Source organism: Dendrobium catenatum, unplaced genomic scaffold (assembly GCF_001605985.2).
Source record: "Dendrobium catenatum unplaced genomic scaffold, ASM160598v2 fragScaff_scaffold_121, whole genome shotgun sequence".
Taxonomy (NCBI): Eukaryota; Viridiplantae; Streptophyta; class Magnoliopsida; order Asparagales; family Orchidaceae; genus Dendrobium; species Dendrobium catenatum.
Window position 1 is genome coordinate 549,482 of NW_021318583.1, and position 17,996 is coordinate 567,477.

The 17,996-nt window shown below is 36.0% G+C and overlaps 1 protein-coding gene across 1 annotated transcript in view; it reads right to left on the reverse strand.

Moving 5' to 3' along the window:
- Positions 1 to 5,434: 5,434 nt before the first annotated feature.
- The window catches only part of LOC110103897 (BTB/POZ domain-containing protein At4g08455), a 28,423-nt gene continuing 15,861 nt past the window's right edge, over positions 5,435 to 17,996 (reverse strand). Inside the window, exon 3 of the mRNA XM_020832774.2 lies at positions 5,435 to 6,073. Coding sequence (XP_020688433.1) covers positions 5,627 to 6,073 — 447 coding nt within the window. The 3' untranslated portion in view covers positions 5,435 to 5,626. The remainder of the gene's footprint in view (positions 6,074 to 17,996) is intronic.

The window sequence follows — 17,996 nt, forward strand, 5'->3', positions numbered from 1 at the left end:
CCATAGTGTTGATTAATTCCATTTCATCTTTTAAAATATTAGAATAGATTTTGGTATCAATAATAATCTCTACTAATGAATTACCAAAAAATTTATCCAGCTCATCCTTATTCCAAGAACCATTGGATATAAAATCCTGTAAAAGAGGAAAATCTGTATCTGTTTGAGGAACAGCAATGTAGGTTGGACAATCTAACAACCTTTTATCCAAAACCCAAACATCAGTCAGAGGATTAACATCAGCTCCTGAGTTAATTTTACATCTTACACATGGTTTTAAAGCCATAGCTCTACTACAAACAATTTTCCACGAAGGGGAAGTGTTCGGTCTGTATACATTAGACCAGATATCCATTTATATTTTTGTTACTAAAAAATAGCAATAATTTTATATTGGTAAAACTTTCACCAACTAAATTTTTATATGTTATAGAGATTGAGATTATTAATATTTTGACTATTTATTTAGGATTTTTCAGCAACTGATTTTGAAAATTTGTGATTTTTACCAATTCAAAAAAAAATTTATTTCTAAAAAAAATAGTTTAGTTAAAGCTTCACAAGGTTATTATATATAATCTCTCATAATTTGGTTAAATTTTAAAAATGTGAATCTTTGCTTTGTAGGGTTTTATGTGGCTTACTATTAGGACATTTTAAAACTTTATGAATTAAGCACAATTATACTTTATTTACTACAATGTATTAAAAATTAATATGGGTATGTGATTGAGTAATAATTAGTTGATATTACCGATATAGTACTGTGATAGTAATATATGTGTTGGCAAAAAAAAATAAAGACTGGTTATCCATTAATGTTGGATGGAGATTGATTGACTTATACAGTATTGTGGGTCGATGAGTTTTCCTTTAAATACTATAATTTGATGTTATGTTCTGCTGAATCATGTGATACTAATTAGAGTTAAAAGTAGATGATTACTATGCTAATGGGAAAAGAGTGACGACTCTGTTTACTAAGATAATGGTTCACAGATACTTATATGATATTGGAAAAATACTAATTAATCCATGATTTCTTACTTAGTGTGACTCCTGAAATGCATGTTATTGAGATATTCTTCCTATTATTGTATGGATTTATAATTATTGTATGAATTTACTATTGTTGAATTATTTTATTGCTCCTTCCTCAAGAATGTTATTATTATTGATATATACATCGATATTATTTAATACTACTGATTCACTATACTGATAGTAAGCTAATGACATATTAGATATCATATGTAGACCATTCTAGTATTTTATTATATTAATATAATTTAGATGATTTTTAGTGAGGATTTGGTTTTACTGGTCATATAATTTCTTTAATAACTGATAATACTGATTCATATAGTACTTTATTATTCTGATAACCATACTAGTTTACTAGTTTCCCGTCTATTCTACTTTAATGACTTTCAAACTATACTATTTTACTGGCTACATACAAATAATTCTTCTAAATTAGATTCAGAGACATCAAAACAACCTCAGTCTTTTCCAAGTCCAGGACCATGAATACGACATTGACCTCAATCGTGACCTTATCCTTAAATGTCTCAAGCATCTGAATTATCTTATTTTTTTTGTGCCATCATTTTCCCTATTTAATGAGAGCTTTAATTAGAGAACTATTTCAATAGTATCCTTTTTTTTTTTTGCTTATAATCCATTAAAAATCTCATAAGTTCATCAATAGTCATATACTATATATCTTTAGCTTCCTTAATAGATATTGCAATATGTTTAAATTTATCATTCGCTAAGCATAGAATTCTTTCTATCATTCAAATATCTTCTAAATTTTCTCCATAACTTCATAGTTAATTGACGATAATCAAGAATCTTGTGGAATAGTCCCCCACATTTTCTGCTTGCTTCATTTGAAGTGTTTCAAATTCGGCTTAGAGAGTTTGAAGTCAAACATTCTTTATCTTATTTATGCCTTCATATGCAGCTTGAAGTATTTCCCATGCTTGCTTTGAGGTAGATGCATTATCCACTTTCTTAAAATTTGCCTCATATAATACTTGATAGACTTAAAAAAGCACTTTCTTGTACTTGTTTATAGTTTCTTCAATAATTCCTATTGGGTTGTTGATAATCTTGCTTCATCTTGATGGTCGATATAGTATTTTTCAGCTATCTGCCAAATATCTTTGGAACCAAATAATACTTTCATTTGAATACTCCAATTCTTGTAATTCTCCTTCGTGAAATAAGGCACTTGCAGATTCATACCACTTGCCATCTCTTAACGAATTTGGCTTTGATACCACTTGATAGAGAAAATATGTGTGTAAAAATAGAAGAGGGAAATAAGAAGGACATTGTGAATGACAATAGAAGAACTTGCATTCAAAATTATATATTATATTTTTTTCTCGTCATCAAAATGACAAGGCCAAAGGCCAATTTATACTTGTACAAGATCATTCTAGAAACATTACATAAATTAACATAATTTAGAGAATTTTATAATAAATGTTCTAGATTCTAGAGGAGACCTTCTATATTCTAGATATTTCTTCAATAAAATTTTCTAGATTCTAAAGGAACAAAAAAAAACACTTGATAATTTTAAGAGCAATTAATTTTGATTAATTTTTCTCAAACAAACAATTATACAGCATCTGCCTAAATCTTGTTAACCTTAAGCTTAGGTTTTTTTTTTTTTTTTGTCCCGGAGGATATAGAAGCTTTCCTCCCTTGAGTCAAACTTAAGCCACCTAGCTTGTGCAAGATTTGGTCAAAAAAATGGCCCGTAAGCTTATTTTCATGTCAAATGTATTTAAAATAATAATCCTTTCTTTTAAGATTTGAAGCAAGGGCCAAATCATCTTATACTAAATCAGGGGGCGGATATAATATGGGAGCTTGTGGGGCATGGGCCTCTACTAAAAACTTACTTAATTATTAATTAATTATAGTAATTGTTCTTTAATTACGCTTAAATATAATAATTTATATTAGTTTTTTTTTCTATTTTTGTGTGGTTATTTTGATTCCCGATTCATGCTCCTCTCTTTTCTTTTTCCACGCGAAAAACTATTAGGCGTGGAGTGCGCACCATCCGCACAAGTACTGAGTACCTAATGGTACCCAGCAGTACCGAGTGCGGGTACCGCTTGGTACCCAATACTTGTGCGGACGGTTCTCCCCATCCGCACTCGGCACTTATGAAGTATCAGTCGTCCGACCTGTAGGATGTAGCCAATTCCGACCTTCGATCTGAGTTGCACACTCCAGCTGATTTCCTTTGTTGGTTTCCCCCCGATCGTAAGCAACCCGAATCCCCCTTCCTCTGTTTCCCCATTCCACCCCCTTATAGTTGCACGCAAGGAAGTTGTTCAGCTTGCAGCTCCCGACCCCAGCCAACGTTGTCGCACTCTAGCATATACCTGTGCCTGACCTCCTCTCAGTTGCAGGTTTGATTCTCTTCTTCATTTTCATTCTCCTTCATCTTCTCCAATTCTAAATGAGGAGAAGAAACATATTTAGTATATTAAATGTTGTAATTTATATGAATTTATGTTTTCTTTATAATAACTATTAGTACTGATCAATTTTATAATATTATAATTCCTAATTGAGAATTATTTCATTCTTATGAATCATCTTCAACGGTTTAGATATCTTTGGTCTATTGTTCAAAGTGATGGTAAAATAGAAGAGAATGTTATTAGTAAAATGCAAGTTAGATGGTTGAAGTGGAGCAATGCATGGGGCCTATTGTGCGCTAAAAAAGTATCCCTCATACTTAAGGAAAAAATTTATAAGATGGTGAGACATACGATGCTTTATGGCATAGAATGATGACCATAAAAATAGAAGCATAAAATTAAGTTAAGTATTACAGAGATAAGAATGCTCAAATGTTTGAGTAGCTTTACTCGTTTAGACAAAATGTGAAGTATATACGTAAAAAGGTTATAGTAGCTCCAGTGACAGATAAGATTTGAGAGAGATGTCTTAAATGGTTTAACACATAAAACACCAGCTTTCTGATGATCCCATTAGGAGAGTGAATGTATTAGATTTTGGCCTATATTAAGAAAAGTATATGAAGACCTAAAAATGTTTGGTTAGAAAATATTACAAATCTTATTTTTTTATTTGATTAAAATGAAAATTTAACTCTTAAAGTGACAGCATGGAGAAAAAATAATTCATGTAGCTAACCCATGTAGTGAGATAAAAATTTGATGTTTTTGTTGGAAGACTTTGTGATAAATTATTTGTTATATTATAACGTTATTGTCTCTTAGTTTTATTTAGTTTAAAAATGATTTTCATACTTTACCTATTGAATGCGTGTAGATATTCTTAGATTTAGGCTTAAGACAAAAAGATTGGCTAACGTATACTTGGTTATTTTACCAGAGTTAACTTTAATATTATAGTATTTAATTCTTTTTTAATCTAGTTCGAGTTAAATTTAACTATGATTTGAGTTAAAATTTTACTCATGCAAATTTATTTATTTATTTTATTTAGAGATTAATTTATAATTGAACTTTAATCAAATTTAAATAGCTACATGCAGGATGTTTATACTTAATTAAGTATTAGAATGTTTTTTAAAAATTTTATAATAGTTCACTCAGTATTGTTTTTTATATTTTATGAATATTTTAATCCATGTATCTAACTATTTATTAATATTTTTATTATTCAATATCAATTTTAAAAAATAAATTTTAATTTTGCTCGCACAGCAACTATTTATGAAGTTTTCAAATTAAATGAATTGCATCAAATTATATATCTACTCCTGATCAGATCCACTTAAGCTACTCCAGCTTTTTCACGTATGTACTTGTTAACATTCTATCTCTTAAAGGAGAGATATTTTGTGCGGATGCCGAACGCAATTCTACATCCGAATACCAATCAAAATGAGACACATCAGAAATACCGAGCCACGGTACCAAGCAATAACCATGCTCGGTACCGCAGTACCAAGCCGCAGTTTAGACATCCAGACGGAATTCTGCATCCACAGAATAAATTTTCCTTTAAAAGTAAATTCACTCATTCATCTAAATATATATCCTTCTGCGCAACACTTAGCTTAATTGGGTTATTTGATATCAGCTCACTATAAAAAATGAATTTGATCATCTTATAAATGATAACAGTAATTTAATTGTTTCTTTTTTTTAAAATTTTAAGTAAAAAAATAATAATAATCGAATTAGCTTTTGATTTTTTCCCATCATAAGCTCAACCCTTGTTTTGATCATATGCTGAAGAATCTCTCCAGCTATATTTGAAGGATCAGAATCCACTCTACCATATTAACTGGTTCAGTTATCTCCATCATCCAGTTTTAAGGAATAATTTCATAATTTTATGAAAAGCACTATGCTTTTCATAAAATTGATCCTGAACACCTAATCCAATTTTAATGGACAGAATAGGTAGAATAATAATCGGAGGAAATAAATACAAATTCCCAAAAGTACATCATGATTTGCAGCTCAGCTCCCTAAGAACACTGAGCATTAAGAAGAAAGTTAAATTTAGATTCCCATAACATACTCCATAAAACTACAAAGACAATCTTTTTTTTTTTTTTCCATTATGTTTTGAAATGTTTAGTAAGAAGGTTTTATTTTTCTGCAGTATTCACCTGCCTAGTTAAATAAGCTTCATATATCTCCACCACAAGTCGGGGATCCCTCTCCAAAAGCTCCTTGAATTCTTCACGTTCAGTTAATGTGGATATGTTTTCTATGATTGAAGACAAAGCAGCTTCAATCAATTGCTTAGCATGGTGTTGATGAGCAAAGGCGTAGCTTGCGATGGCATTCTCATTATTCACTTTGGAAGTCATGAATTTTTCACAAAAGGACTTGAGATGTTTAACTTGGTATTTCTCAGCAAGAATCAGAAGATCACACGCCATCTGCTCATCAAGGAGTACTTCTGCAGTGTACAAATACTTGACGAAGGAGCGAAGAACTTCGTACGAGACGTCGTAGATTTTAATCATTCCACTCTTGTTCTCTTCCATCTCGGTCTCCAGCATGGCTTTGAAAACAGGGGACCTGCTTATCTGAGTGGGGATTATGTAATTGGTTAATAGAACATATAACTTTGTATGATGAACTGAACTGTATGAGAAAAAAAAAATTTTGTTGTAAAGTTCATTGAAACCCACCTAGTAACATCAACAATATTAACAAAAAAAAGACATTAGGTGATATAAACATATGTTTTAGATGATTCCGGGTATATATTATTAGAGAAGTTGGCTAAAATAATTGGAATTAGGAAAACTTGTTAAAATGAAAATGAGTGTCTTTCAAAATTTCCTGCTCATTTATGTTAAAATAGCTATCTCATGTAATTCCTCAAAGCAATCTATTTAAAGCATTTACACCAGTAACTAGAGTTTTTACTCCCTTCTCCCTCAAAAAAAACATATTTCTTCTAGGAAAATTCAAATACTTAGGATTTAAAATGCATAAATTTTAGAAATATAGGATGTAGTGAGAAAAAATAAAATGCACTATTTTAATTTTGCTAGCGCTTAGATTTGAAGCAAAGAAAATGCATAGTATTTGTATAAGACATTTATAATATCAAACCATTCATTTTGGACATTTGGAATTAAAATGATGTCTAACAATGATGATGAACAAGAATTACTTTAAGAAATTAATAAATTGTGAACTTTGCTTGGCTAAATATAAACGAATGCTTCTACAAGTTAGATCTTAGAAAATTTCATGAAAAGACTAAGTACTAGCAAACAATTACAATTGAGATTACTAGGATACTTGCAAAATAACAACAACGAACAAATGAGTAAAACAAATGGCAAGTTAACAAAATTCACAGTTTAATAATTAGATCGTTCAACTTGGGATCCCTCACTCACACTCTTGAAAGTGATTGGCATAGCGGAAGAATGTTGCAAGCAAACTTAGAGACGTCACTAGAAGATATGAGATGCCAAGGGTGCTAGTCGCCGGGGAAGGAGTCGGAGTTGGAGGAACGAGTGGTCGTCTGGTGATCTTCCACTCTCCAATAGGGCTTTGTTCGTCGATGACGTCCACTAAGTGGGGGAGGATACGATTAACGTATTCCTTGACGGTACTTTCGGATCCAAATTTGGGGTCAAAGAATGATGATTGGATGACGACAATGTCCTCTTGAGAATTGAGAATAAACCCGTGATCAACTTCCGGATCGGTCATACATGCTTGCCGTGAGAAATGAGAGAGTATGAGTGGGGAAGAAGAGGGAGAGGAGGTGGCGGGTGGAGAGTGAGGCCGGCGGCTTGGGTAGTGGAGGAGGTGGTTGGGACGGCGTGAGGAAGAGGGGGGGAACGCATAGGTTGGGGAAGGAATTAGGGAAAATTAGAAATCTGAAATTAAATTCAGATTTGAGTGGATTTAGAGGGAATTAATTTGAAAAATTCAAATTAATCCATTAAGGGCTAGGGGCAGCAATTAGGAGAAGGTTAGGGGCTGATTTCGTGGGGATTTGGGATTAAATTGGGAGAGAGAGAGGCCCAATAAAGGGGCCGGCCATATAGAGAGAGGAAGAAGGGGATTTGTTTTAATTAGGTGGTCCCCAAGGTTTAAGTAACTAATTCAAATTAAAACTTAATTGAATTTCAGATTGGATTTAAATATGAGGTTTCCTATCTTGGATGTAGGCTTTAGGAAAGAATTCGAATTCATTTAATTAATTGAATTCAAGTTGGGATCTTTCCTAAATAGCTAGGAATTAAAATAGGAAAGGTTTTGAATTAATTTGAATTTGAGGAATTCAAATTGGAGGGCAAGGTGGGCCGGCGGTGGGTTCGTGGATGGACGGATGGAGGGTGGTGGACGGTAGACTGGCAGGTTGGGAAGGTGGACGACAGCTTGTTGGTTGAACTGGCCAGCGATTTGGGCAGTCAAGGGCCGACGGGTTTGGGAGGTTTAGGGAAGTGGAGCTCGGTTTGGGAAGGGGAAGGTGGCAGGTGTAGGGGGAAGGAAAAGGAAGAGTCGCGAACCTCGGAATCCACCAAAGGTTGACGGATATTGCTTGATCCCTCGACTACGGTCTCTTCTCTCAAGAACTCATCAAGAGATCTAAAACAAAGAGCTGAATTTTCATTTCAATAATCATCCCATTACAAAGCTAAGAGACCTTAATATATAGGCCTCAATAAAAGAAAAGCAAAAAGACACAAGTACCATCGGAGCTACAATAGCGACTCATTACCCATAGGGGTAAATTATGAAAACAGAAAATGCAAAAAAATATAAAATACAAAATATATCAAAAGTAAAGACTCTGGATCATAGCCGTCGATATACGACTCCGACGACGATACACATCAAAATCTGTGACTGATGTCCTCATCATTCTTCCCAGGTGAGAGAAAGCTCGACACAGTCGAGTAAGCATCCATGGATCTCTCGTACTACTCCAGTAGATCAGGGTTCAATCTCTACAGCTCATTCTGGTCGATCCATGTGTTCTCCATCTCCGGCTTCCCTGCCCATTGAACTAGATACCTTTGGCGACTGCCGGCTTTAGTGGAAATAATTTCATCGTTAAGTATTGCCACAATCTTCTCCGCAGTGGGTAAAGTGGGAATGCTTGGGAGTGGAGGTAGGGTAGGGTTCTCACCAGATAGGATCACACAAGGCTCAGTATTTAGTGGATTAGTGGGGTTAAAATCTGGACCCTCAAAGGCTACAAGATCTTCGATGTTAAACGTAGAATTAATGTTAAAACCATCGGGAAGGTCTGACACATAAGCATTACTATTTAATTTGAATGTTATTTTGAAAGGTCCTGCGCTTCTCATATGTAGTTTCTTAACGACCCCTTGCAGGAATCGCTCCGGACGAATTTGAACCATTACAAAGTCTCCCACTTCAAATTCTTTAAATCGTTTCTTGAGGTCTACATTACACTTATAGTTAGCATTGTTTTGTTCAATATTTTTATTAATTTCCTTATGCAATTCTTTTAGATGTGATGCAAATGCAGATGCAGACTCATATGTTCTAGACTTAGGACCCATGGGAATTAAATTTATTGGTTATCTAGGTTGGTATCCGTACACAATTTCAGCTAGACTCAGACCTGAGGTTCGGTTAATGGAATTGTTATAAGCAAACTCGGCAATAAGCAACTTAAAATCCTAATCTCTAAGGTGTTCGCCTACCAAGGTCCTAAGGAGGTTACCCAGGCTCCTGTTTACAACTTCCGTCTGAGGGTGGAAAGTGGTGGAAAATTGTAGTTTAGTGGCCATTTTGAACCATAATGTCTTCCAAAAATAGCTAGTGAATTTTACGTCTCGATCCGACAAAATAGTTTTAGGTAACCCATGAAGCCTAACAATTTCATCAAAATACAATTTGGCGATCCTAAAAGCGTCAAACGTTTTGGAGTACGGAAGGAAGTGTGCCATCTTGGAAAATCTATCCACAACCACACACAGAGTCATGTTTTCTAAAAGACTTGGGTAGACCTAGAACAAAATCCATGCTAACATCCTGCCAAGGACAGTTGGGTATGAGAAGGCGCATGTAGAGATCAGTATTTTGTTTCCTTTGCTTAGCTAACTGACAAGTATAACATCTCTTGACCAACCTACTAACATCTCACTTCAGACTGGGCCAGAAGAATCTATGTTTGACAACAACAATGGTTTTTGATTGCCCAAAATGTCCAGCTAAACCTCAAGCATGTAATTCTCAAATGAGGAATTCTCGAAGTGAAGTATTGGGAATACATAGATTCTGAGATTTAAATAAGTAACCATCTTCCAATATGAAGTCAGCTACCATCCATTCACCTCTAATCGACAATGTGGAGTATGTCTCTTTAAAATCAGGGCAATCTAAATAGTCTTCCTTAAGTCGCTCAAAACCTATCACGTCAGTCCTCATTTCATGAGTAATCATCATCCAGCGACTTAGAGCATCGACAGCTTTATTCTTTGATCCTTCTTTGTGTATAATCGTATAAGTGTATTCTTGCAGGAATTCAACCCAACGACCGTGATGATCATTGAGTTTCTTTTGCAAATTAATGTAGCGCAAAGCCTCGTGGTCCAAATATATAACGAATTCTTGTCGCAGCAAGTTGTGTCTCCAATACCTAAGGGACTAGATGATCGCATAAAACTCCTTATCGTAGGTCGAGTACTGTTGCCAGATATCATTCAACTTCTAACTAAAATAGGCAACAAGGTGTCCCTCTTGCGACAAAACTCCTATACCAATGCCTGACGGGTCATAGGCTACTTCGAAAACTTTAGAAAAATCAGGATGATGCATAACTGGGGCCTCGAACATTTTCTTTTTGATCTCCTCAAATGCTTTAATGGAAAATAAGGCCCAATGGAACTCTCCCTTCTTTAAACAGTCAGTTATGGGTGCCACAATCGTGCTGAAATTCATAATAAACCTCCGATAAAAGATGGTCAATCCATGGAAACTCCGAACATCTCTGATATTTTTTGATTCAGGCCACTCATTAATCGCTCGAACTTTCTCAAGGTCAGCTGATATTCCTTGAGATGATATAATAAATACGAGAAAAGTGACACGATATGTGAGGAACATACATTTCTTAGGATTTGCATACAATTGCTCTTTTCTCAGAATCTCACAGACTTGTCTTAGATGATCAAGATGTTAATCCACCGAACTATTGTAGATTAAAATGTCATCAAAATAATCAACAACGAATTTTCCTAAAAACGGGCACAAAACTTGAGTCATAACTCTCATGAACGTACTAGGAGTGTTACTAATGCCAAATGGCATGATCATCCATTCGTACAACCCATCTTTAGTTTTAAATGTCGTTTTCCATTCGTCCCCTAGACGGATTCTGATTTGATGATAACCGCTCTTAAGATCGATCTTAGAAAAGAGAGTTACTCTGGTCATCATGTCCAACATGTCATCCAAGCGAGGAATGGGGAAGCAATACTTCACAGTAATCTTGTTGATAGCGCGCTATCAACACATATCCTCCAGTAGCCATTCTTTTTGGGAGTCAGGAGTGCTGGGACAGCACATGAGCTTAAGCTTTCTTTGATAAATTCCTTTTGGAGCAGATCATCAACTTGCTCTTTTAACTTGGTGTGCTCCCCCGGGTTCATATGGTAGTGGGGAAGGTTGGGCAGTGAGGCTCCGGGTACTAAGTCTATAGCGTGCTAGATGTCTCGCAGAGGGGGTAATTGGTTTGGAAGATCCTCAGGGAAAACATCGGGAAAGGTCTCAAGGAGTAGTTGGACCTCCTCCGGGATGGGCTCTCCTAGTTCCTCATTTGTTTCACGGGCCACTAGAGCGTACATGGGGGTTCCTTGGTTAAACTCAATTTCTACTTCCTTTGCAGTCAAAGGTGCAATCCTTTGTTAGGTTTAACAGGAGTAGGTTTGACTTCAGTCTTATGGGGTTTCGGTTGGGAGGGTACAAGCTTGATTTTCTTGTCGTTATGCTCAAACACATAGGTGTTTGTCCTCCCATAAATATGGACATCGTTGTCAAATAACTAAGGGCGACCAAGGATGATTTGACCCATATCTATGCTCAACACATCACACTAAATCTTCTCTTGATATCCAACAAATTCTACGTGAATAAGGCTCATATCCTTGATTTCTATGGAAGTCGAGTTAATCCAGGCGACCTTATACGAGTTTGGGTGGGGTGCCGTTTTTAAGTTAAGTTTGGATATCATGGCTAAGGAGATAACGTTGATACAACTTCCACTGTCGATGATAACTTTGTAGTTCTTATCTTCGATCTTAGTAAAGGTGTGGAAAATTGAGGTCCTTCGTCAATCGTCACTTGGTTTGGGTTGGGACAACGCACATCTAACGACTTGCAGATCAACAGGATTTTCTTCGTAGAAGAAGTCCTCTTCATCGTCAACATGATGGGTCCAGTCAATCTCAGGTTCTTCCTCTTCTTCTTCAACCTATTCGATTATGGTGGCCTTGTATGAACTAAAACACTGCGAGGCAATGTGTCCATAACAGTGGCATCTATAGCACTTGGTTCCAAAGGTTGCTTTAGAAGTGTCCCGCTCAGGAGACTTTCCTTTGAAATCAAGGTGGGATTGGCGTTGACAGGCAGTTGTTCGCTTTGTCGTAGGGCCAGCGGGCCGAGTTTGGGGTTGACTGATACAAGCTCTATACGGAGTTGGGTGGGAATCTAGATGTTCAGAATGGGAATGGGTCCTAGATTCTTAGAGGTCAAGCACTAAACTGCAAGCTGCTTCCAAAGTGTCAACTCCTCTAGCAAAAAGCTCGTTTCGGAGATCTTCCCTAAGGCCAGCTCTAAACATAGAGAGAATTTGGGCCGGGATAGTGGTTTTTTCGCCGCTACAACAAACCATGTAGTCATCAAAGGCAGAGATATAATCGTTAACAGATCTACTCCCTTGGGTCAGTATATTCCATCTATCTAAGAGCTTGGGGTAATATGAGGGAGGGAGATATTTTCTCTTGAGCTCATGCTTCATAGTTCGCTAGTCGGTGATAGGGTGCTCACCTCGAGCTTAGCGCATGTTTTTCAGGTTTGAACAGTATTGGTTAGCTCAACCCGTAAGTTTCATCTTGACAAACCTAACTTTCCTAGCTTCCGAGATGCTATACCATTTGAAATAACCTATCTTGCACAGATACGGATACGGCACGATATGGATACGGGATGCACCAATTCTTAAAAATACAGGATATGGATACGGATACGACGCAGATACGGTATTATAATATATAAATAATACACAAAAATTAAGAAAGTAATCAAAGTGTAATATTTGAAATGACAAAAAAATTGAAATAAAAATAAGTATTAAATATTTAAATGTCTAGTACAACAACAAAAACAAGAAGATAAATTGTCCAGCAGATGAAATTTCAACTATTCAATAGAAGGAATTATAGGATTAGCTTCTTCAGTGGTTTGTCTTTGAGTTTCTATATCATCTGCAATAAATATCATAGCTTCTAATTCAAGCTCATCAAGTGAAAGATTAGCAATTTCTAATATTTTAATATCCTCAAGAGATTCAAATCCATCTCCAGCAATATCTCACATCATGTTGTCTCCTTCCATATAAGTTGGAGTTTTCCTTGACAGAAGTCGAAGGTTTATATGCACATAAACTAAATCTTCAGCCCGTTGTGGAGTAATTTTATTTCTCTTCATTGATTGGATGAACAAGTATGTGCTACAATTTTTTTCACAACAAGATGAGGATGAAACTTGGCCAAGCAATTTTATGGCGATTGTTTGAAGTAAAGGTGCTGAATCTCCATATATAATCCACCACATTTTCGGATCAATTCTCCACCTATCATGTAATGACTCTTGATCACCAAAGTTCTCTAAATAACTAAAAAATTTAGCAAACTCAATATTGACACTTCTTCTCTCCTCATTTGGAAAATAACAATTCAAACATGTCTTCCTCATATTTGAAATTTCTAAATCTTTTTGTGAAGAAACCCTTTGAGGATCTTCTTGAAGTCATTGATTAGTTGAATATCTTCAAAAAATATTAAAATTACTAAACAACAAATTGTGAATTAATAATGAAAAATGTTGAAATTTACCTGAGAGTTGTGAGTGAGCCAAGAAATGTAAAGGTGTAGTACTTTTGCTTCACCTATCTTTTAGAATAGCATAAATAACATCCCAAAAGCTTGAGCCATTATGAAGTGCCTTACTCTCATGTCTATATATAATTTGTTTTACTTTGACAAGCAATGAATCCCACATCTCATAAATGAGATGTAAACAGGACTTATCCATATCAGCTACTCTCAAAATCTCATAAATTGGATCTATGAAATTTATGATGTATTCAATCTCATCCCACCATAAATCATCTAAAAGCTTCTCCTTTATATATCTAGTCTTTCCAACATCATCTTCCCTATAACATGACCATTTGACACTGATCACCATAACTTGAAGAATATTTTTTATTTTATTGAATCTTCTCAGCATCACTATAACCGAGGCAAACCGAGTTTCAACAACTGCAAGTATCTTCAAATTAGAGAAATCATTGAACATAGAGACTCTCATGGAGTGATTCATAATAAAATTTCTAATTACAACTGCATCTCCAGCAATCACTATTATCCAATGACATTAATTGTAGGTGATTTCATTTGCCTCGGTATTCTTAGCTGCACAAATATTCTTCAAGGCAAGATTAAGCGTATGCACAACAAATTGGTGTCCAAAAAATATGAGGATAGGCCTGCTCTACAAGTAGACCTACAGCTCGACAAACAGGTGCATTATTAGAATGACCTGGATGATGTTTGAAGGCCCCACCTTATAATAACTTCTTTGATTAAATTAGAACCGAAGAACTTATCCTTGTACTGTCCTTCATAGTTTACAGCTTTGATAAATATAGAATAGCTCTCTATTATAACCATGAAGTTGATAAGTGGTCTTCTTTGTGTATCTGTCCACCCATCACAAACCAAAGTAATTCATTTTTCCTTCCAAACTCCTCTCAAGCAACTTCTCAATATTATCCCTCTCTTTGCAAAAATTTCATTCTAATGACATTATATCCATGTGGCACATATCCTGCGAGATTATTATTACATGTATAGGTAAAGGCATTCTTGTAATGTGGATTTCTTGCTAGCTTAAAAGGAAGTCCAGCTGAGTAAAATATTCTAGCTATTTCCCCATCTAGTTGTTCTCTCATTTGTAAATTAAATGCTTTCTCTAAAGCACTATCTACAACATATTTTCTTCTTTTTGGTTCAAATCCCTCCATCTGAAAAGGCCCCGTATTAACAGTACTGCCATCACTTCTAATTGAAGAAGATGATGAAGGATATGAAGCATGAGTGCTTAGAAGTGAAATATGTTTTGGAATCTCTTTTTTACTCCTTTGCTCAGCTTCACTGATTTTTCTTTGCAATTCAGCCATTTGTGATGAGCTTATATTCGAGCATACTTTAATTCCATGACCACTAATCTTTAACAAATGAGCTTTCATTCTATATTATGATCCTTTGTCTGTGGCATTACAAAAATTGCATTTGAATGCAATATTGCCACCCCCTTCTGACGTTTTACCTATTTTTATCACATAACCCCACAGAGGTTTGTTATCTTCAATAATTGTCTCTGACGGATCATCAGTAGACCCAATTCCCACACCACTAGAGCTCATTATCCTACGAAGGATCGACACAAATTAATCTACATGAATTTGAAACATGAAAATTTTTAATTAAAAGTGTTCTGATACCAAATATGATGTGAAACAATGATGATGAACAAGAATTGCTTTAAAGAAATTAATAAATTGCGAACTTTGCTTGGCTAAATATAAACGGATGCTTCTACAAGTTAGATCTTAGAAAATTCCATGAAAAAGACTAAGTACGAGCAAACGATTACAAATGAGATTACTAGGACACTTGCAAAATAATAATAACGAACAAATGAGTAAAGCAAATGGCAAGTTAACAAAATCCACATTTTAATAATTAGATAATTCACCTTGGGATCCCTCACCCACACTCTTGAAAGTGATTGGCTTAGTGGAAGAATGTTGCAAGCAAACTTAGAGACGCCACTAGAAGACATGCGATGTCGATGTCGATGGTGCTAGTCATCGGGGAAGGAGTTGGAGTTGGAGGAAGGGTTGTCAACCGGTGATCTTCCACTCTCCAATAGGGCATTGTTCGTAGATGACGTCCGCTAAGTGGGGGAGGATACGATCAACATATTCCTTGACGGTGCTTTTGGATCCAAATCCGGGGTCAAAGAATGATGATTGGATGACGTCAATCTCCCGTTGAGAAATTAGAATAAGCCCGTGATCAACTTCCGGTTTCGCCATACATGCTTTCCGTGAGAAATGAGAGTATGAGTGGGGGAGAAGACGGAGAGGTGGTGGGTGGAGAGTGAGGCTGGCGGCTTGAGTAGTGGGGGAGGAGGTTGGAACGGCTTGAGGAAGAGAGGGGGGAACACCTAGGTTGGGGAAGCAATTAGGGAAAATTAGAAATCTAAAATTAAATTCAGATTTGAGTGGATTTGGAGGGAATTAATTTGAAAATTAAAATTAATCCATTAAGGGCTATGAACGACAATTAGGAGAAGATTAGGGGCTGATTTAGTGGGGATTTGGGATTAAATTGGGAGAGAGAGAGGCCCAATAAAGGGGCCGGCCATATAGAGAGAGGTGGGAGTGGATTTATTTTAATTAGGTGGGCCCCAAGGTTTAAGTAACTAATTCAAATTAAATCTTAATTGAATTTCAGATTTGATTTAAATATGAGGTTTCCTATCTTGGATGTAGGCTTTAGGAAAGAATTCGAATTCAATTAATTAATTGAATTCAAGTTGGGATCTTTCCTGAATGGCTAGGAATTAAAATAGGAAAGGTTTTGAATTAATTTGAATTTGGGGAATTCAAATTGGAGGGCAAGGTGGGCAGGCAGTGGGTTGGTGGACGAACGTCGGATGGAGGGTGGTGGACGGTAGGCCGGCGGGGTGGGGAGGTGGCCAGCAGCTTGTTGGTTGAACTAGCCAGCGGTTTGGGAGGTCAAGGGGCCGGCGGGTTTGGGAGGTCTACGGAAGTGGAGCTCGGTTTGTGAAGGGGAAGGTGCCGGGTGTAAGGGGAAGGAAAAGGGAGAGCCGCAAACCTCGGAATCCACCAAAGGTTGACGGGTATTGCTTGATCTCTTGCCTAGGGTCTCTCCTCTTAAGAACTCACCAAGAGATCTAAAACAAAGAGCTGAATTTTCATTTCAATAATCATTCCATTACAAAGCTAAGAGACCTTAATATATAGGCCTCAATAAAAGAAAAGCAGAAAGACACAAGTGCCCTCGGGGCTACAATAGTGACTCATTACCCATAGGGGTGAATTAAGAAAACGGAAAATGCAAAAATAAATAAAATACAAAATATATCAAAAAGTAAAGACTCTGGATCGTAGTCGTCGATCTACGACTCCGACGACGATACACATGTCGAAATCTCTAACTGATGTCCTCATCATAAAATTTGCCCAAATTAGGTGAATTCCAAATATACTGACCCTAGTTGACCTTGCTATCCCCATCTTACCCTTCAGCACTATCATCCTTGTCTTTAACTCTGACATCCCTTGCCTTTGACCTTGTCATTGTCCCCAACCCCTGCATTATCCCTACATGACACCGACTTCACCATCCTCGAAGCATCTAGCCAACTTTATCCCGAACAATGACCCTAATGTTGACCCTATCCTCTATCCTAAGCCACCATGGCATCCCCAATGGATGTGACACCATCTGCATTGTCACCAGGCCGTCATTCCTATCATGCCCTATATAGGGTAATTTATTTCTTTTTCAAACAATCAAACACAGCAAAATTTATTTCTTGAATTTATTTTACAACAAACCAAATGACCTTAATATATCAAAATATAATGTATTTAATTTACATTGCATTTTAAATATATATGTATCTTAAATACTTGCAATCAAACATCCCCAAAGCAAAATAAAAAAAGTAATGTATTTTGATTCTCAGGAGTTACTTGAATGGATAAAAAGTATATAAAACGAAACAATTTTTTTTAATTATTTAAAATGCAAAGTAAAACATTTCTCTTCTCTTCGATAAGGTTGTTATATATGCTTTTGCTAGAAAAACATCACCTATGATGACGGTTTTCCACATCCCCTCACCAACGAAAGCAATGATCATCTTCTAAATTGGAGCCTACACCATCTACCAATAAACTCCTTCCGAAATGTATATCACAAAGCACCACATCCACAGTCATGAATTTACATAACCACCCCTACCATGGACTGGTAGTCACATTCATCAGTGATACAAATCTAGAGGTTTGATGTTGATAGATCAAGTAACCTATTAGTAGCAGCGATAAATTCTCCCTAATAGTTATCGCACTTAGTTTTAGGCGGTGCCCAAAGGGAGACCTTAGGACCAAAGCATTACAAA